The sequence below is a fragment of the Manacus candei genome, unplaced genomic scaffold (assembly GCF_025592945.1).
Source record: "Manacus candei isolate 608988 ecotype Guabito, Panama unplaced genomic scaffold, ASM2559294v1 h1tg000126l, whole genome shotgun sequence".
NCBI classification, from domain to species: domain Eukaryota; kingdom Metazoa; phylum Chordata; class Aves; order Passeriformes; family Pipridae; genus Manacus; species Manacus candei.
In genome coordinates, this window is record NW_026138174.1 from 1,849,918 (window position 1) to 1,871,796 (window position 21,879).

At 41.4% G+C, this 21,879-nt stretch overlaps 1 protein-coding gene across 2 annotated transcripts in view; it reads right to left on the minus strand.

Moving 5' to 3' along the window:
* Positions 1-21,879, minus strand: part of ABCG1 (ATP binding cassette subfamily G member 1) — a 54,051-nt gene that overhangs the window by 15,487 nt on the left and 16,685 nt on the right. For both annotated transcript variants that reach the window (XM_051770808.1, XM_051770809.1), the window contains exons 3-6: positions 4,949-5,066; positions 4,056-4,188; positions 2,593-2,643; positions 29-174 (exon numbers count right to left, since the gene is read on the minus strand). In XM_051770808.1, the coding sequence (XP_051626768.1) occupies positions 29-174; positions 2,593-2,643; positions 4,056-4,188; positions 4,949-5,066 (448 nt within the window). The remainder of the gene's footprint in view (positions 1-28; positions 175-2,592; positions 2,644-4,055; positions 4,189-4,948; positions 5,067-21,879) is intronic.

Below are 21,879 nucleotides of genomic sequence, written 5' to 3' on the forward strand. Positions count from 1 at the left end.
CTTTCTTTAATTTCTGGCCTTGAAGTACCTGGTTGGTTCATCAAAAAACATGACAGGGGGGTTGTTCACCAGCTCCAAAGCAATGGCAAGACGCTTTCTCTGGCCTCCAGAAAGGCTCCCAGTCCTCGTGTTGGCACAGGTCAGCAAACCGAGGGCTGTCAGTATTTCCTTTACCTGCAGGAAACAAAAAAGAGCCTCTTTACTGATCTTCATGCAGATTGCAAACTAGCTCATAACTTTGTTTCATCATCCGTGCACCGAAGCCTTTTCCCATCTAATGTAGCATTTATTAGTTTCAGTGGGGCTTAACAAATCTATCATTTACTATTTCGACCCAAATTCTACCTGTTTGTCCTACATGACCTCACTGCTCAGTAGAGAAGCCTTGCCTGTGAAAATGGAGTGGAAATCAGTTCTCCTACTGCTGTATATATATGGATATGGCACTGACATCAAAAGAGCTGTGCAGCATGTGAGGGGTTATTACACAGAGAGACCAAGAAGTTTCTTTCAACAGAACTTCTGGGTTGTATCTACAAGAGACTGGAGAACTGCATAACAAAAGTCAGTGGTTTCTATAGAGCAATGACCTGCTTTATCTAATCTGTTCTTTTCTTCACAGTCTACTCTTTGAAGTGCAGCCATTGATTTTAAGTGTTTTCATGCTCCCCGGAGTCAATTCAGTTGTCACAGGTACTCTCAGATGTTCGGGATTTCCTCAAGGCACAGTCCCAGGAAGGGCACAGCCTGTCCCAGGGTCTTTGGAGCAAAAGGAGAACAATCCCAGACACTATGAATTTTTCTGTTTCAGTGACTGTAGATCTGGCCTGGCAGAGCTATATAAGAAAAGCAGCTCTCTGGCAGCATGCACATAAAAAATGAGTGAATCCAAGGTACACTGCTCATGCAATCGAAAAAGTGAACCACTTCAAAGGTAGGAAGCAAAACCGGGCATTTAACATTTCACTTAAGTATAAGAAAAGGAGCCCATCATTTTGAAAGTGATAATTGCTTGGATGGGGGGAGTTTACCAGAAAGGGTGGTTGACATGCTAAAAAATGGTCTTTGCTTGTCCTGATTTTAATTTCCAGGAGTTACCTCTCTCAGTGAGAGAGAGTGAAAAAAGAACACAACCCACTAACTCTTGTTGTCAGAGAGGAGACCCAACTACCTCATTCCCTTTATCTCTAGGAAAGATGCCACAGGACACAGGCAGCACGAGTTAGGCCAACTAGAAACATAAACTATGGTTCACTGGAGGATTTTTCACTTGTCCCTGTTTTAAACAAGTAATTCTGCTAGCACAAGTGCATAAAATTCATAATGTTCATCTACGATAAATATTTACACTAAAATTTACAACAATAAAATGAATTATCTAGTCCAGCTCAGCCAGTAACACTAACCAGAAAATGTCCTTCTAACATATGTTGAATAAACACATACAGCACAGTTTTTTTACTCACAGACTTCTTTGCAATTACAGTGACAGAGTAAACAAATGAATTAACTTGCCTGGCCTAACTACTAAAGTGTAAATGACTTAAGACTTTCAAAGTACAAATAAAATCAACAGTTGTTTCTGAAAAATTTTTCCCAATGAAAAATCTGTGTCCAGCTTATTTTAAAAAAAACCAGTATTTGACAGAATCCAATCAATCTTGAGCTATCAAGATTCCTGTTAAGTTTCCCTCTGTGGAGCTCTTTCTGATTTTCAAGGATTCTCTCAGTCTGGAGAAAATGTCAATTGCTCCAATTTGGAAATAAATACAGACAGAGGACAGCCACAAAAATAGCTGCTCTACCTAGGAAGTCGACACAGTTTTCACATTTCAGGAAAAGCGTGCACTTTTCCCCGTGGATGGTTGAGAGGAGCACACTCCCTAGTGCAGGTCCAGCTGGGTTACAGGTCTCCATGGGCAAAAACACACCAGGACTCCTCTCCCCCTCAGGAAAGCCCTATGTCAGCAGGAGGCAGAAGCAGGGCAGTGCAGCAAATGTGCAGCTCATCCACATGTGCATGTTTTATCCTGGTTTTCTGCTTGTCCACCCCGCAGTCACCCAACACAGCTCCAAAATACATTAGTTGCAACTGCATTAACTTGCCCAGTGTGACAACATGCCCACCAGCACAGCCATAAAGATCTGCTCTTTCAACCATGAGCACAGAGATTTCTGCAGCAGTCACAAGAACTGCTGAGCTTTTTATCAGTCCTTGGAAAAATTAAGGGCTACACTCACCATTGCCACACGTGACTGATGTATCTCACCACACACGAGATGCCTGAGCCCTCAGACACACACATAAGAGAACCTAAGGTGCTAAGGTACATTAGAAGGAATCCTTCAAAACCTGTACATTTATTTCAGTAGATCTTCTACAATTTTCCAGTCTCATACTGAAAGCAGCTTTCATGGAGACTGCAGTTAACAATCCCTCCTAATGACACCTGTCAACTTCGAGGTTGTGATTCATTCTGTCATCACAAATCCAGTGCAATTCTATGTCAGATAAAAATGTCTGCTTTACAGAGCTCACTTCATGGCCTTGGCATCCCCCAAAATTCTAAGTTTGACGGACAGTGTACATACCATTTCTCTCCTCCCTTCATCTTTCTCTTGAAGTTTCAGATGAGCAGATACCTGGAATGCAAAACCAATGCAATTGGATTTTCAACCGGTCTGAAGCACAACCACCAGTTACAGCAGATGTCTCAGGCACAACATCCCAATGTCTAACTTAAACAACTTCTTTAAACACATTCAGTAAATCTGAAGTTGAACTATAATGTTCAAATCACAAAGCATCACATATGCCTGTGCACTAACTGAGTGTAATTTGACTTAATCAATCACTGGAGCACCTGACAAAAAACATATTAGAAAGGCCACTCTGACAGTCAAAGAGCTTGAGAAGAAGATGAAAGAGTCATGTTTTTTGCACAGCCAGTAAATTCTCAGGCAACACTGGAAAAAAACAGTTTATTTGTGCTTCATCCATATCACAAGGATAACTGAACTCTGCCATTCTCTAGGATGCAAACAAACAAGCACAGAAATAAATAATCTTGTGAAAGATGTCATCTGCTGTCCTGAGAGGCAGCTCCGCAAAACATCATGATTAACCTTTATTAAAAGCAATTAAACTGCTAGGTAATTATTTTTGTCAGAGCTTTGATTGATTAATTTAGACAGCAAGTATAATCTGGGCCCAATTCTATGAAAGTGGTCCTGTGGGATTCTGACTACAATGCTCAAGTAAACAAAAGAGAAGAAAAACTTCATCACAGAAAAGAACTTTTGTAGAAAAATTAGCTACAAAAAAAACTACAGTGATTTTTTTTCTGGCCTTAAAATTTGTGAATTGATGCCAGCATACAGTGTGAGCATCCTTAGCCTTGTATTGGGAACAACCTCTGAGAAAAACTGGCTCATTTCTCAGGCTGAGTAACAGGCACTTCTAGACTAACTGGTCAAGTTGGCAATTTGCAAACTTCTTAATGCCGTGAAAAAGAGTAAGAAGAATTTACGTTGCCTGTATATGTTGGAATTATTCTGTTCCTGTTGTTTTCCCACGAAGAAATGAAAGAGATTTTATACAATTCCTTTATTAAAGAAAAGGTACAAAAGAGTAGAAAGCACAGAGAGATCATGCTAAAGTAAAATAACAATTAGCAGTCAGAACATGGAAGATGGGGAGAAAGAGACAAGGTTACTCATCAGGTAAGAACAGATTGTCCCTACAAAGATGTATTTGTGAAGAATTTCAGGTTCCGTTCTCTAGGAGGTGTGAGAAGAGCCTTAGATCTTCTTCTACATCACAGTGCTGGTCACAAATTGAAAACCACAAAGCTAAAAAAGCTCGCACAACCCTTAGAAGAATGAGCCTGAAGTGGAATTCAAGGCAACACTAAAGTCCAAGCACTTTCACCGGAGCAGGATCAAACACAACTCTGTGGTGTTGCCAGAGTGAGAACACGTGCACAACACACAGAGATTTTTTTTTTTTCCATTTTCTCCTGCTCAGATAAATTAGAACAAGAAAAAAACCTCACCATCATAGCTTCCTGGACGGTCAGGTGAGGAAGGAGCATGTCATCCTGCATGATGTAGCAGGAGACTTTGCGGAAAGAGCGCAGGTCCCGGGGCTGCCCATTGATGAGGATTTCCCCTTTCATTCCCGTCTCTCTGAAACCAACCAAGAAAACAACCAGAGGTGAATCCTGCCTTCCCTTGTGCTGCCAGAGGCCTCAGTGTGTGGAAGTCTTAGCTAATTATTGCCACCATGAAATAAAAAGATGCAGTGGCTTGAAATCATTTCATTTCTTGATCGTGCTCTCTTTCATACAAGGTTGCTTGCAATGCTGCTGAAAATTTTACTCAAGGTTAGTGCAAAATGTGTGCTGTCCTATATCAGTGCCTAAAAAAATATCAAAACATTAAAAACAGGGTTTTTTTAGGTTTCTCTATCCTGTTCCTTATGCCCCAAATGACAACAACACGGAGACACTTCGCGTTTGGCCATACAGGAGGGGATTCAGGAGGGTGAATCACTTCAGTCATTGCAGTTTGGTCAAGGAGACATCAACACTATGAAGTGGTGACTAAAGAGAGTAATTTCTTCAAGTGTTTATAAAATGTGATTTAAAAACCACCACAAACATAAGACACTGAGTCAGATTTGTTACACAGCCAAAAAGGAGATTTTTAATTTATTTTTGTGTGTGTGTGTGTGTGTGTGTGTGTGTGTGTTTTGGATTTTAAATTGCTTCTTATTTTTGGATCTCACTTGTTAAGAGATAAATTCCCAAGGGAACAGAATGGGATAAACAGAAACAATATAAGCAGTAAGAATCTAATCCAAAATCTGTGAAATACCTATTTTCTACAAACACTGGGGTAATATTTCCTCTGCTTTTCTGAACTTGGGATTTTCAATGTTACCCACCTGTATCCTGCCAGAATGTTCATAAGTGTTGACTTCCCCGCTCCTGAAGGACCCATAATTGCAACAAGTTCTCCACTGCTGAACTTCCCTGAAATTCCTTTCAAAAGGGTCTTATAACCTGGAAGAAGAAAGAAAAGTTCACCCATCACGTGAACAATCACATCTGGGGAGCAATGACAGTTCATTTCCACTGATGCTGGTGACAAACAGGCATTAGCAGGCACCTGCTGAGAGGTTGATGCCTGAGATCAGCACACTGCAAGAACTGTCAAAAATATCTATCAAAAGCCAAATTATGAGTGGGAGCAGCAGACTCCTCCTGCAACACAAGTAGTATAGTGGGATTACAGGATCACAGGCTCTTGGTTCACTCCAGGAAGACTTTTAAACAGGGCTATGAAACCTTGCTGCCATTTTCTAAGTGTCTTCTAACAATATTTTACTAGAATGCTGTGAAAATATCTAATATTCCAAAGCTAGCATAACTCCAAGAGCCTTGGAGCAGACTGCCCTCCAACCACTGCAGCTTCAATACCAAAATTCTTCACCAAAACAACAACTTCTTAGAGAAAGCAATAGCCAAGACCTCAAAGGCAAAGCCCTTTGCCTTTGTTCATTCCCCACTAAAAGAGGCATGACAAGAAATGCAGCAAAAGGAGACACACAAACCTGTTCCAATATCTTACCACAAGGACTCTCTTATCCTAAGAACTCCAAAAGCTTGTCTAGACAGGGAGACTGACCACAGTAACTCTGTAAAAACAACTCCTAGGGAAATACTTCCTCTGGATTAAGAACACGCAGGTTTTTTCTCATTTAAATTAATTCACTCCAGAACGTCATGCCACGATAATTACATCCTCAGGCAAAGATGTTCTAGGATAACACCTCCTTCAACTTATCCCTGAGTGAATTACCTTTGTCAATAAACCTTTTATTTAAAGCCTAAACTCCATGTTGCTCTAGGTGTAAGCAAACTGGGCTCCAGTGAGAATTCCAGATTTGGACTAGTTGCATCCACCTTGCCCTGCATGATTCCCATGTTAAGGCATAAGAACTCTATGGGGATGGTGGAGAGAGCCCTGACCAGCATTTAATTTTTCAGGAACTCTTCCCCTTATATTTTTTTTTTTGCTTGCTTACTTCATTTTAATTTCAAGTGCTTTTAGTGAAAACTTTTAATAATAAAAGAGTTAAGTAAGGTGTCAAAAAACAACCTCCAATGTTGAAAATGTTCCTGTAGTTAAATTAAAACCGAAACAGAAGGGTGGAAAATCCATTTACATGCAGTGTTAGGATTTGACAATACATTTTGCCACACTGGTGCATATGCAGGCAGAATTTATATTTCACATGTAAACTATCCCAGTCCTTTGATTATCTCTAGCACAGGTTGTAGCTGGAACACTGAAATGCTGTAAAAAAAACCCAAACAACCTCATTGTCTGCAAGCTCCTAGAAAAAAGAATGGTGGATTATCTTCTTCTGGTTTATATTTCTTCCTAACTCCATGATTTGTTTTCCTTTCATCTCCACTTAGCATTCTCTTCAAATATTCTTCTTTTCTCTAGCCTGAGCTCATACTCCTTCCATGCCACAGAGAGCAAATTTTGCACTAAAAACATTGTCATGCTGCCATGGGGTCTCCCAAATCCACAGCAAATACCCTTCCTTGAGCATCCCCCAGCCCAGGGGGGAAACAGGAGCCACAGAAACTCTCTAGAAATATCTGATCCTACTGTTTTCATGGCAAATGTCTTAGAAAAAATAACTGACTAAATGTCTCAAAATAGTCATTTTCTTGAGTGCCATTTTTTAAACAGGCCAGTAATTTTTCACAATAAATCCTCTCCTGGACCCAAAGAAAACAACTTGTTTGGAAGCTACGAGGTAGGACGGGTATGAAAATAGCAGTGCACTCATGTTGCCTGTTCATGGCACAAGTTCTAAGAACAAAAGCAAGGACAGTCTATCAAAAGGAACAGCTATTTCAAGAGAGAAATTCATGGCACCCTGGCAAGGCCAACAGGCTTGTCCTTCACACCAATGTCACCATCCAAATCAGCATCTGAAGGGCAAGTGCAAGGACAGGCCAGACCTTTCAGGCATGACAATATTTAATAAATAGGATCTAGAGAGACAAAGTCCTTCATTCTATCCCTCTCGTTACAGAGAACCAGCTCCCTCCCAAGCCTATTATTAAACCTGTAAAGGACTCAAACACTAGACTGTACCTCCAATTATTTGTATTATGCACCCACCCATCATGCACACAGGTTATGTGCAGCTGGGAAAGCTTCTCACACTGGTCACAAGCTGGCCAAGGTGCCTTGTCTTGAGCTTCCACTGGGACAGGATTTCTTTCACCAGGTCCCACATGCAGTGCACGGGTTAGGTGTCTGTCTCTATTCCCTGTCTGCCCTGCAAAGCTGTTTAACATGACAGAACATCTCATGCCAACTTCACTACAACAATTTCTATTGCACGGGTTTGTTCTGACCCATTTTTACAGGGGAAAGGGTTCTTGTCAGAGTTCTGTAGTAGTCAGCTCACCATGAGTTTCAAGATCAGGACAGTAAATATTTCACAAACTTAACAGGGAGGATGAAAACGTGTACTGCCATAAATGAGGAAGGTGCCACCTAAAAAACACACTCATTGTCTGAAAAGGTGTAGTAATGTATATACCATTACCTAAAACTGAAACCTTTCCTCTCACTACATATGACTGTGAGATTTAACATCACATATATTAAACTCATGTTTCCAAACATAATCTCACAAATGATGATCAGTCTACCTTTAATTGTAGTATCTTCCCCCTCATGACCTGCTCTTGTTTCTGCCCCTCTGATGCAGGTTTCCATTTTAAGAATCCTGCACACAACATTAAATCAGAGCAGGGCACATCACAGAATCAGGTTGAAACAGAACTCCAGGATCATCAAGTCCAAGTTTTTGACTGATCACCACCCTGTCAACTAGACCAGGGCACTAAGCACCACATCCAGTCATTCCTTGAACACCTCCATGGATGGTGACTCCACCACCCCCCCAGGGTAGCCCATTCCAATGCCTGACAGCCCTTTCTGTGAAGAAATTCTTCCTAAAATTCTCTGCAAGTCATTTGCAAAACAGTAGAAAAACATGCTTTAAGAAGAAATGGAAAAAAAAAAATTATGAATTTTAGATTAGGATCCCAATCATTGGCATTTTAAGTTGCTACAAACTCAAACCCGTCTCTTCTTTTGACTGGAAGCGCATAAAAAGCTTTTCTATTACAAAGGTTAATTTAGCAAACCCACAGAAAGATTTGACACTGTGGCAGTAGTGTGGTGCCCAGTATAATCCTTTATAAGGAATTAAAGTCCCTGAGTAACTACAGTCTTCTCTTTCAGAATATCGAGGCTAATCTTTAACAGAATCAGTTGACCTAAAACTTCTATATCAGGCCACATGTCTTTCACGAGAAACAGATTATGCATTTGAAGGGGATTGCATTCTTACAGTACAGGGACTGTTTCATGTCCATCTGCCATATATTAGGAATTTCTGGTTACCTTTGATTCCAGACCACCTCGTTTTCCTTAGTTCATGATCCATGCAGGAAGGAGTTTAAGTAACACAGAGTTTAGTGAAAGGCTGAATCTCAAAGCCAACTCACCCCAAAGTGGAAGCACCTTACAGGCCATTCAGTTCCAGCACCACAGCAGCTGTTTCCCTTTGGACTGGACTTACATCAAGAGCAAGTTTAGCATCTTGACTTTCAGTTATTTCTCTTAAAACAGTTTTGATTTCCAATGGAAAATTTAATCTTTCAATTTTCCAATGTCCCTTCCTGAAGTTATTGTGACATCACCATTAAAAATATATTTAGGGGCCGATAACCCTTGGGAATCCAAATACAAGTTTTCAAGAACTGCTTAAAATACAGATTCATTAACAGGACATTAACACACCATCACCAATCAGAGCAAGTACTCTGAAACTTTCTCAGTCCAACACACCAAAAATTGAATACAAAAGTAAGAAATCAAACCCTAAACAGAAAATTCGAGTGATGCAAAATGTTTTGGTCTTAATTTAACCACACTTTGCATTCCACAGTTCAAGGTTTTGCTTCTCCTGAGAAGCAAAATGTGTGGTTTTTTTCTCATGTTAGGATTTCCCACGAAGGCAATGTGAGGCACTGTGATATTAGATCATATTTTCAGCCAGAAGCACCTGACTGGTCTGACCAGACCCCCCCATTCAGGAGGTGGGTTTCCCTCTCTGCCTGGCAGCACCACAAAACCCACAGGCAGCCCCTTCTTCAACGAGCAGAGGGTGACCTGGTGTCTCTGATGAAGATGCTCCCATTGCTCAGGTCTGCAAAGCTCTTGCTAATGGATTCAGCAAGAGAGAAGCGTGTTGATGGTTTTATTTGCTACCTCCTGGATTTTACCAAGATTTATGGGGAGATCCGGTTTTCCCATTCTCAGAGAAACTATAATCAACCTGGAAAGAATCAAGCAAGCCACCCCCTCCTCATCCTCAGGGTAGGAGCATATGCTTCAGAATGTGTATGAGTCAGCACCAACAAAAACATAACCAAAACTCACTCCTACCTGACAGTGAATTTCCTCAGGTAAACACTGCCTCTAGGTTTTTGACTGAAGTGCTTCATTCATTTGCATTTCATTGCCAGCAACATACTCATTTGTTACTCAGAGAAATGTCACACAGACTCCTAGAAGTTTCTAGGCTTTGTAGCCTAATTCTCCATCCATCAGTAGGCACCAAGGGCCCGTCTCAGGTCCCGGGTGAGCACAGCAGGCTTTCCCTGCTTGCTGCAATTAGAGCAGTGTTTGCCCTTCCCGATGTATTTGAACTGCTTCTCTTTCATCACAAGCTCTTCTGAAGGCAGGAAATCACCGCTGTTGCCCTGCAAGTGCCACTGGCCTGACACAGCTCAAAGGCTTCTCAGAAAATTTACTATAGCAAAAGGTAACATAGGAAATTTCAACTCAAAAAGTCCACGTGTGGCAAAACTATAAAGAACTGAAAACTGAGCCACAAAGAAATCAGCATTTGGTATTTAAAAATCAAAATCAGAGACATCATAGCCTGCTCTTTTTAGACTCCCTGACAGGTAAAAATGCAGCACTAAAAAAAAAAAAAAAATTACAAAAGGACTATGTTTCCTTGTATTTTTGTGGTGCTTTTTTACATAGGATGTGAAATACCCAGCTGGAAATACAGAAGACACCCCTGGCAAGTACTGTATTACTAACCTGCTTCACTTCAATACCTTCAACAAAAAACAGCAGTTTAAGTTTCAATACACAAGTTTGTTCTCTTACAGTATCATTGGTCAAATTGTTTCTTAAATCATTACAGGAAAGTGCAGCAATTTCTTGACACTGTATATTGACCCTGTTCCATTAAAGAAACTCCACTGTATTTTCCTATTCTAAAATTTTTGGGCTTAACCCTCATCTCATTTCCTCTTGTTTCAATCCAAAAAAAACCCCCCAAACTATGTCAAAGTCCAGGGAATTCTCCACTGCAAAACCTGAATAAGGGAAAGCGGAATTGAGGAGTCACACCTACATCTTTCCCCTTGAGTCAGGAGTGGGGAGTCCTCCTATTATGCAAAAACGCTCCTAGAAAAGTCACGACTTCACTGCTGCCCCTGAGATCCACCTCAGTCACACCCCGATGACTGAAGGCCATTCTCTGATTCAGGTACTGGTCTACAGCTGCACAAGTGAGGGAAAAAACAGGCTAACTCAGCCAAATATGATATTAAAGGGCAATTTGGTAACTTATGGATTAGAGTAAGAGCTTGCAGAAGTCCATCCAGACATGGAAAACCATCCTCGTGTTACGTGGCAGACATTTAATTTGTAGACTCCTTAGATTTATATCAGAAAACTGAACGGCTGGGGAACACTGGCGGAAACTCTGCACAAGATGAGAAACACACACACACACAGAGATAACAGCTCGAGGCCAGATTTGCACTGGAAACATTTGGAGATGTAATAAAACACTAGCTAGGAAACATTTTTATCGTTTTTACATCATCATTTTCCGCACGCTGAGGTGTAAATATGCCAACAAAAAACTCTCTCGTCTGCTCCTTCTCAGCCTATTATTCACTTTCTGCATCTCAGCCCTTTTCTCACTCCTGAGAAGCCACCCTCTGTTTACCAGCAGAGACTACACCAACCTGCTTCATCTAATTTGAACTCTGTGGGACAGGGGTAAGCAAGCAGTGGCAGCAGAGAGATTTATGTGGAGTCCCTGGAGAAAGTTACCCCATATTGCCATCCCACGGAGTCTCTCTTGTTCTCCTCATGCTTTACTCCCCCTGTTCCCCCCTGCACTCAGTGAGTACCTTCCCAAACCCCAGAAGCAAGGTCTGCACATGCAGCAGAGCAGCAGGCTGGCACTGCAGACCGCTGAGGGCAGGGACAGAAAACACCCTGCATTTGCTGTGCCACTTTCAGAGCGCACAGTCGCGACTACATTGTCTGTCTGCACGTGAAAAGAGGTGCAGCTTCCTCTTCTGAGCACATAAACAATGCAACTGCACATGTGAACTAGCTCCTGGTGGTTTACAGTTCCATTTGACAACTCAGCAGCCACACACCCCCAGTTTGTGCCAGCAAACATGATGCAGCCATACGTGTTCCAGGGGATGTGTGGAGTGACCAGCAGCCATTGCAAAGCACTGGCCCACTTTGTGGGTCTGGGATATCTGGAACATGCAGTTTCAGAAGCAGTTTACAGCACCAGAATATGATGTTGTTCTGCCCTCTCTCCCCAGAACACCTTCCCTGAGTTGGCTTTCGAGTGCACCTACAGAAGTGAGGAACAACCAAGCCCATCTACCTGGAAATCTTCCCTGGGAAATTAGAGCAAAGAGGGTTTGTTTCCAGCTGCTCTGCCTGCAGGACTGTCCCTGTCTGCCAGGGCAAGTCCTGGGTGGAACAGGGGTGGTGGGACAGTCCTTTCAGCAGCTGGGGCCCCTCCAGCAGTTTGTGCCACCCAGGAATCACTCTCCCAAGTCACCTTTTCCATTCTGAAAGACAAACAGGACTTAAATTAAATTACCCCTTTACTCATTACAATTCATGCTGGGCCATTCAAACCATTTCATTCCAAACTGGACTGCTTTTTCACTTTGTTTTAGTATAAAACAAAAGTTAAATCACTTTCCAGTGATCAGATGAAGTAACACGAGGCTTTTCACCTAAATCACTGCTAGTACAAAGGCAGGGTGTTTCCCTAACCTGGCATATAGTCAGGGAGATGTTTGCCATGTATTTCTAATCCTGCTATTAACCAGCCAGGACACCATGTTCCCCACTCACTACTGGGAGCACAGAATGCTTTTCTCTCTCTCAGTGGTACCAACAGGGTTTGTTAATGTTTAAGTTTGTAAATTCTCAGTTGAGAGGGATTATCTGTATCAGTCGATAATTATTTAAATAATTTGAATTTTCATTCCCAAGCTCCCCACTGAGTTCAAACAAGTTTAAGTTAAAGTGAATTACAGGTACCGATATCTGGGAAGAAAAAAAGGCACTTTGTAACTTCCAGAAAATGTAGGGGACAGAAATAACTTTCCTGACAAACAGAGTGAAAAAAAATATATTGCTTTAATAACAAGAACCTTCTTAATTGTATATTGGCCTGAACTGTACCCCTATAAAGCCTTGGGGGGCAAAGTCACACTAGAAGGAATAAACATGTTTAAGGTAACTGTCTACCAAACAAAACCTATACATAAACTCATACGTCTTTGGTTCATGACTTCCACCATCCATTGTGTATCACAAGTGAAAAAACCTTTTTATGAATCATTTTTCCATTCCAGCTTTAGAATCAACCCATCCATATATTTCAATTCTGTTCACACGTCTCTCAGGGACATAGAACAATAGGATTTTCCATTGTCTAAGCTCTGAGCCCTGCTTTAGGACAATTAAGGGAATTTACAATTGTAATGTGTTCTTGTACCTTGCCTCAGAGAAACGACCTTCGTTATGTAAATGTCTATAAAACAGCTTGCCAGGCACCAAAACATCAGGACAGAAAGGGCAGAAAAGCTAAGTGAGTGCTTGAAGTAACCAAATCAAATTCCTCCGCCTCAAAGTCCTTTCCAACTCAGAAATGAGGAATTCATTCCTCTCAACCTAAAATAATAAGTCTTTCAAGCCTTAAAAAAAAAAAAAAAAGAAAGAAAGAAAGAAAGAAAAAAAAAAAAAAAAAAAAAAGAAATTCCCCTGTGGGCAGCAAAGTTCTTTCTTTGTAGTGGACTAAACTGCATTTCTTAATATAGCCCACGGCCAGGCCTTCTTAAACATATTGCTCTTGATCCACAGCCGATTTCCCACTTAGTGATCATGGGACAGATTAGTCGTAACTCAGATGGAGAGCTTAGCCCGTGCTCACAGCGAGCCTTGCAGCATTCAATCTACCTAATTTTACACATCTAAATGTCTGATGCTTAACCTAAATTCATTTTTAGGACCTGCAAAATATCAGTAGATAGAAACCAGCACACCTCATGAGTAATTAATTCTACCTGTTTTGCATTCCTGTTCTGGGAAGGGATAAATAACCCTCTGGAAGGGCCTCTTTCTCTTAATTATAGTAGGAAGTTTAGGACAATTAGCTTAGATGAGACACCAAGACTCTAAAAGCTGTGAGAAATCTCATCTATTGCCAAGGAAATTACAGCTGGTTTTAGTATCAGTCACAAATAAAATTAATATCAAGACATTTTCTGTGGTTTTAAACATCAGTTTTGATTGTGGTCCCTCAATTGCAGCAGTTAAACACACCAATTGCACAGTCCAAGTCTCCAAGTTGGATTGACACTTCACATATTTAGATGCTTCCTAGGATGTACAAACCTATCAGACACTGTGTTTTCACTCTGTCTTTAGTGGTTAGCACTTGCTTTGCACTCTGGTAACTGGGGACAGTTCAAAACTGCAATTTTTTTCTTCAAGTAATCTACTAGCTCAAGCACACAGCACTGTATTGCTAGCACTGGGTTCAAACTTAAGCAAAACAGTTTAGAGACTGAAAAATCCAAATATGCTTTGGAAGATAGAGGTTAATGGAAAGCTAAATGTATAAGAACTAATTTTAAAGCAGTTTTTGAATTTTGTTTGCATGGGTGCCTTCAGGTTTGACTTCTATCAGTGCACTTCCCTTTGTGTTAAACGTGTCAGCTTTCCTTCTGTGGCCACACAGTAAAGTAGAGCCTAAAGGGAGATCATGAGCCCCCAAGCCAAGATTTGTGACACAAAATCCCTGGTTACTCTGGGCCATGTTTTATAATAACAGAGAAAGATGAGAAGATTGCAATCCAGACAAGAAACCAAGTTCTAGCAGAGGGAGAATCTTAAACTGCAGATTATAAAGAATCTGAAAAGTCCCTTTAATTGTTCTCTCAGATCCCTGGACTAGATATTAAACTTATGCAAGACACTGGATCTGACAGTTCACATTGTGCAGTCAAACAAAAAAAAAGCCCTGACTAAGTAAAGCTTTCACTCCTTTGAAACTCCGAAGAGTTGTGTGCACCATGCTCTTTCTCTGTTATCCAGGCTGCTCATCACATTATTTTAGTATCTGAATACTGCTCCTCTTCAGAATAACTAATTAGATCTGACACTCTGTTGGGCTGCAAGCTCTGCCACCTCTTAATTTTTAGTTTGAAGGTTTACTGGACTATAAACCCCCCACTCCCTTTGTCTGGTTGGATTGCACTGCTGGCCAGGCAAAGTTTCTCTACAAAAAAGTTTGGGTCTACGTACAGAGAACTCAGACCTCCAAGTGACAGGAAACTGAAGTGCTTCTCCTGTTCTGGACAGAGCATTCACAGACTTTCTTGACACACGTTTCTCCAAGAGTACAGAGGAGCAGAACAGGTGTCAGCAGCACTGTGGGTAAAATTTCTGATCCTGCAACTACTGATTACACCTCCCCACCACGATGTGAGATGGATGGGTTTGTGCCAGTGCCCTTTAATTCTATACTCTTTACAGCTATAACCAGGCAGAGCTGAAGCCCTTAAGTAACCCGCATATGCAACCTGACCCAGTAAGAGGCCAGGTAACTACCAGACACCCTTCTTGTTACAGAAATATCTCATATTGGCTGATAATAGTTCCACTAGGACAGCTGCTTTGAGCCTTTCCTCGGATTCACCCTTTCTGTATCCCTTTATCTGGTCTTAGAGTACAGTTACAGCCTTCTGCTGAGGTTTACAGGATGCTTATGCTCATATATGGGTCCTATCTATTATTATTATAATTATTATTGTTATTGTTTTTATCAGATACATCCACAACAAGACTCAGTTCTTGTCGTTTTTTCTGTTGGATGTTTCTGCCTGAGAGAGTTAAAGCTGTTCCTCTCTCCCTACACATGCACATGAAGCCATATGCCTGCAACTGAGGAGAGAGAATGACAATTAAATAGGTCAATGAACGAGAGTAACCTTCAAACATGAATGCAAATAAATCTCTACTTGCAGCAAGACCTGATGGCTTCAGAAGCAGTATTTACATGTTGAAGCATTTGGAGATCTGGGGCATAGCTTGTACTTCGCCTGCACAGAAAATAGCTACCCTAATTTATCTTCAACCCTTAGGAAATATGAAAGAGGGGGAGAAAAAAAGTATGAATGACGCACAGCTTCATCTTTCTTATGAATCTAGTGGAAATGTTTTTTCAAAGCAATATCCATAGCCTAATCCTTGTTTGATAATTGCTTTTCGCTGCCTTTTTTTTTTTTTAATTGCCTTTGTTTCTGTTACTTAAGCCCGCAAGAAAGGTCTTTCCTGACAAAAGAAAAGCCAACACAATCTGAAATGAAAGGCTGACACATTTCCTCGAATGACAAACTGAAGTCACGAGCCTGATACACACATTTTGAGATGAAAGCTGTTTACGTGTGACAGCCGGGCAGAAAGCAATTTCTCATAAGTACCTTCATACCTCCAAGTACAAATAGTATTATTCACAGTCTTACAAACAAATAAAGCCAGAACCCTTCCCAGCATCCCTTTCCTTTGCAGAAAAAAAAAAATAAAATCTTCAAATAGGAGACATTCCAAAATAGCCCAGCAGCTGTTGTGAACTGCTCTGCCCCATCTGCCTTTATTTCCAAGTGTGGATCCAGCTGGGTCACTCTGCAACAAGGGAGACAGAAAACCTTCCTCCCTCAGAGAACACTACTGAGTCTCCTCTGTTGATGTTCAGAGTCCTCTCCCTTCCTCCTTCCAACTTATCCCCACCCACGTGTACCCAAAGCAAGGGGGGAAAAAAGCAGAAGTAAAACTTTGGCTCTCTCCTCCTACCCACCTGTGTAAGGGCTAGAAAAGAAGCCCTGCGGCTTTCTAGAGTTACAGCAGAAGCAGCTGAAGTTATTTTGCATCTCTTTCCTCCAAGCTGGGCTTCATGGCAATATCTAGTCCAAATGGTGTGTAAAGAAAAGCTTTCTGTGTACATGCTCATCACAAAGTCTAGGTTAAAATGGAATGTGATGAAATGTCTCCTGTAAACTGCATAGGGAAAAAACCATACGTTTTCCCGGAGTGTTTGAAACAAAAGTCGTCGTCTGAAACAGACTTCTGTGATGACTCACACGCTCACAAGACAACACTCTGTGCCCCTAGCCCTTACAGACGTGAAGAGATGCATTTCTTGGATTTTTGAAAAATGTTTTCAGTCGTGGTCGCCACAATTTAAAAACCTGTCACAGGGTCTGAAATTTAAAAAACCACCACAGTTCACAAGCCAGCTTTGATAACTCAAAATATCGCATCTGACTCCAAACAAATACCATTTTTTTCACATCAGTCTTATTCAACTGCAGTAGTGATGACGGTCTGGTGAAGGAACTTTCTCTGAAGAACAGGCACCTGCTGAGCACCTCGACCATCTGACCCTCTAAACTGCACATCCTTCTCCTGCCTTTTCTCACACTCTCAAACCAATTCCTCCCTGCCAATTGCAAGATACACTTCCATCCCCTCACATTCCCACTGCTCCCATCCCCATTCTCTCCCACAGGCAGGCTGAGGAACGCTTGGAGCCAGGAGGACCTTCTGAAATGCACTCAGAGGCAAATACCAGAGGTGTTTCGAAAAAGCAAATGTTAAACTCACGCACTGAGTCTTTAATCCTACTATATACACCCAGGAGCAGAGGCAGGGATAGAAAATTCCGTGATCAGCCTTCCAACCTGGAAGAGCCCGGTGAGTGAGAACAGGAGCTGTGTTTGGGAGAACTGCTGAGGCTGAAGAAGCTCCTGTGGCAGCAGGACATCCCTGTGGCCATATGGACAGCTGGAGCACAAGTCCTGGGAGACTTCTATTTTCAGAAACAGCCGAACTGATTCTGATAATTTCTCCTCAACACTTTAATGAAACAAAAACACAGGATAACATATTTACTTTATTTTAGCACTGATCTAGTAACGGATACAACTTATGAGCCTGAATGTAAAATTATAGGAAAACCTGAAGCTTGTGCCGAAATAAACCCTGGATTACCTCCAGTTCTTGCATTTTACTTAGAACAACTGTGGTTTTGTCTCTCTTCTAGAATATTTACGCTATTAAGTTGCCCAAATTAAAACACTTTTCATTGTCAGCAAACTAAATATAAAATCCTCTAAACACCACTGAACTAATTATCATCTTCTGTGGCATGTCAGTGTTGAATATGTTACAAACAAAGCCCATTGCACAGGGTATTGATACTTCTGGAATGGAAATGAGGTAGCAGCCTGATTTCTGCTTTTTTTGCAGTTTGGGACTGGAGAAGTTGGCAGCCTTGCTGGGACATATATCCATTGGACTACCTTAAACTACTAAATTTCCATCTGTTTTTAAAAGCTCCAGCTGACCTACATTTTACGTTATGGATTAGTTGAAGCTTATGGAGCAGCATGAAGAAAGCTAGAGTGTTCCTGCTAACCATATATCCCAAGCAACTGAATGCTTCCTCAGTAATATGTCCCATGTAAGGTTGAGAATTTTCAAGAGAAAAACTCAACATTTCACACACAAAATGGGAAAAAAAAAACCCACCTAAACGTTTTTTCAGATGCATTGAGATTGCAGTGCAGGTATCAACAAACTGATTAAATTTTACTTCACATACCCAAAAAATTCAAATGTACAATGAAAATTATCGGAAGGGTTTTTTTTAAAAAAAAAAGCCTAATGAACTTTTATTCATAACTTCAGGACATGCTAAAATAAGGCATCGGAATCATTCAGCATTTTGGAAATCCTGTCTTTTCTAAATTATCTACAGAATTATTAGTGAAGCAAGTTGGGAAGCGGGAACTCATTTCACAAAAGCATGATTTCCACCTCAGATTTCCATTTTATTCGTATTCTGAGGTAGAAAGGAAATTCAGCTTTGAGGTTTGGTGGCAGATTTTTTGCTTGGTTGTGTTCTTGGCAAACCAGAAACAAGCCAGTCCAGAGGCCAGTGGGACTCACTGAACCAAACCTAAGTCCTTGAGTCAGATCAAGAACTCCAACTTGGGTCTCTTACAGTTTCAAGAGATCTGGTCACATCCACTTGACTGAGGATTTTCTGTCTTCCTAACTACAAAGTCCTCGACCCAACAAATCTCCATGAAAATGTAGTCAGAAAAAATATACAGTGAAGAAACAACATGCTTCTACTCTGATGCACCGTCATTTTAGAACCAAAAGAGGATATTGAAAATTTCCAGAGGGACTTTCACTATCAGGAGGCCCTTTGTGTTAACAGCCCTCTCCCTCATACTTTTTTCTCTGCATTGGTTCATTTGCCAGTAACAACTGTAACTTCCTTTGACACTTTCTGTCCTTCTTTACAATTAGGGTATTCAGCTGTTCAGTGAAGAGGCAACGGGCAAACTATGGACTGACTTAAGCTGGCTGATCCAACTGGTCTAATTAGACAGGAAAAATTTGGTAGTAAAAGCAGCTGCTTCCTCCACAAATTGGAAGTCCATCAAAAGAGATGAGCTATGTCAATGGCCCGAAGGCTCATGTATATCATTATAAAAGAAACTCACATAAAAACTGTTGGTCATCTCACATCCTTCTAATTAGATGCCTCTATAAACCATATTCCAAAATACATTTTTTCCAAAGTCAGGAGAACATGTTTCCATTTTTTCCTGGCCACCAACTAAACTGACAACGACATTTAAAAAAAAATATTGGTTGGATACATTACTAGAAAATTAAATTTGACTTGTCACTTGACGTTTCTTTATGATTTCTTCCTATATGATTTTATATCAGTGGACCACCTATACTTAACATACTTCTGTAAGTCATTTATCTCTGCTGCCTATGAACACACCAGTACACAGAGGAGAGAAAAAGGAGACAAAGAGTCCAGGGTGTTTACATGGTTTTCCTCACGAATACTGTCACTTTAAATGTGATAATGAAGAGACACAGTTAGAAAAATATCCCTGTCACCTCAAAACACATGCTTTGATCCTAAAAATCAGAGGCCCTCTCCAGACTCGGCTCCTGTCAAGAAACATGGCACCACTAAAATCAATATACAGCAGCACAGGCTTGTGCTATTTCAGCAGCTGACACAGGCTCAGGGATCAAAAGCAGGGGTTCATGACAACCTAGACACCAGGCAGTATTGCAAGGATTCAAAGACTGGAAGATGGAAACCTTCCACATCAGAATACTGATATAGCAGGAACTCAAAATTTCAACGTGAGGTTTTGCTGCAAAAACCTACAACATAAACATTTAATGTGAGCTGTTCTACTGGGTCTGGCTGGGACGGAGTTAATTTTCTGCAGAGCAGCCCCCAGGGTGCTGCTTTGGAGCTGTGACAGCATTGATAACACAGTGTGTTTTGGCTGTTGTTGCCTGGGCAGTGCTTGCACAAAGTCAAGGCTTTCTTCTTATAGCGTAGGCTGGGGTGTGCCAAAAGCTGGGAGGGGCTTCAAACTGAGAGTAGAGTTCGATCAGATATTAGGAAGAAATTTATTACTCTGAGGGTGGGGAGGCCCTGGCACAGGTTGCTCAGAGAAGTCGTGGCTGCCCCATCCCTGGAAGTGTCCAAGGCCAGGTTGGACACTGGCCTACTGGAAGGTGTCCCTGCCCATGGCAGGGGGGTTTGAATGAGATGATCTTTAAGATCTCTTCCAACCCAACTTCTATTACTCTGTCAAGCCTGTTTCTCACTACTGTGAAACACTCAAGGGAAAACGTGGTGTGCTACCCACTAGGTACAACCACTAATGCAATCCATGTATTTGAAAACACCTGATAGACCTTAATTTAAAATCTCACTGTGAGTTGAGCAGCTCCATTACACACAATGATAAAGCCATTGTGGTCTGCCAGGCCACAGACAGTTCTAGGGGCAGCATGTTCAGTGCCATACGGGTGATGCTCAAGTCTGAAGTCTTCAAGTAATTTTTTCTAAGTGGATGTGACAGAACAGGGGAAAGTAATGACAGCTGTAGCCTGTGTGCAAATGGAAAAATAAGCACCTCTAATATTGCGAGTTTTCATTTCAGTGCTACCTAAATGCTTTTGATCATCATGTGCAAGTGATGAAGGCACCACCTGTGCCTTTTCTGTCCTTGTGCCAACAGGTGAGATTACCTTATGCTGACAGGGGCTGCAACAATCTGGGTAATGGCACAAGTACAGAACATTACTCTCTTACCAGATCACAGTATTTTCAAAATATTGCTGTATTTTTAAATTTCAGACCTGAGCGAAACACAACAAACTTTTTTTAAGCTCTGCTATCTGCCCTCAACAGAAGAGTTTCTACTTCTGCATTTGTGGTATTTGGAAGAGTTCTTTTATATTTACAGCTGATATTACTGTTAGATATTACTGTTAGCACAATAGCTTCCACATGCCCTGGCCCCATGTTCTCAGTCTATTGACATGAACTATTAAGATCAAGATCTTGGAGCAGGGACAGAATCTGATCTACTCTCTTCTTCTCTCCCACACTCTCCATTTTTTTGCTGATGATAAATTGTCCTTATACAATTGAAGGGTTTGCTACACTTCCTAGAGGAATCCAAAGCAGTGCTCTCAAGACCCTCATATGTCAGTAAAGATCACACCAGGATTAGTTTCACATAGAGGGGTATATTCAAAACATAATCAAATTTAAAATTTGGCCTTGCCTACAAATATCCCACCATCTGTTATGTCAGAATAATGCTTGGGGAAACTGCACAAGGCATGCTCTTGTAGAGGGATGTGTGATGAACCTAAACCAGAAGGTCATATAGGAACTGATGCAGAACCAACATGAGAGAATCGGGCATGGGTCCCAACGTACATAAAGCCCAAGAATGGGACCTGGTCTAGTGGAGATAGCATGGATGATGTGAAACCAGCAGCCTTTCTCCTCACTGAATTCCAGCAGAGCACAGAGTTCTGGCTGTGCCAAGCCAGTCCAGGGACAGCAAGGACAAGGGTCACTGACAGAGTTCTTCCACGAGTCAGTGGTTTGGGGGGCAAAAGTCTCCGAAGGCAATGCATGCAAGGAGAACAGGCAACTGCTTTTGGGGAGGTTTACATCTGTCACTTTTTCCATCTTGCAAAGCCACAAAGAAAATGGTGTAGGTGGACGGCTGAAGATTGCTCTTCTCAAAGGCTTCCTCCTGAAATGGGTGCCTACGCTGTAACACTGACTAAGCTGCTGGGCTTTGCTTCTGATCTCATTAGATAATGATACTGTGATACAAAAGGAGAGGTTAATCTTGACTATATCCCCAATCTCCTTTCCTTGTGTACAGCTGTAAACACCTTGGAGGCATTTGGAGCCACTTCTTCTTATGTGTTCAGTGTCAGCACTTCCACAGAATGGCTGTGAGTGTGGATAATTAGTGGAGCTGGAGGAGA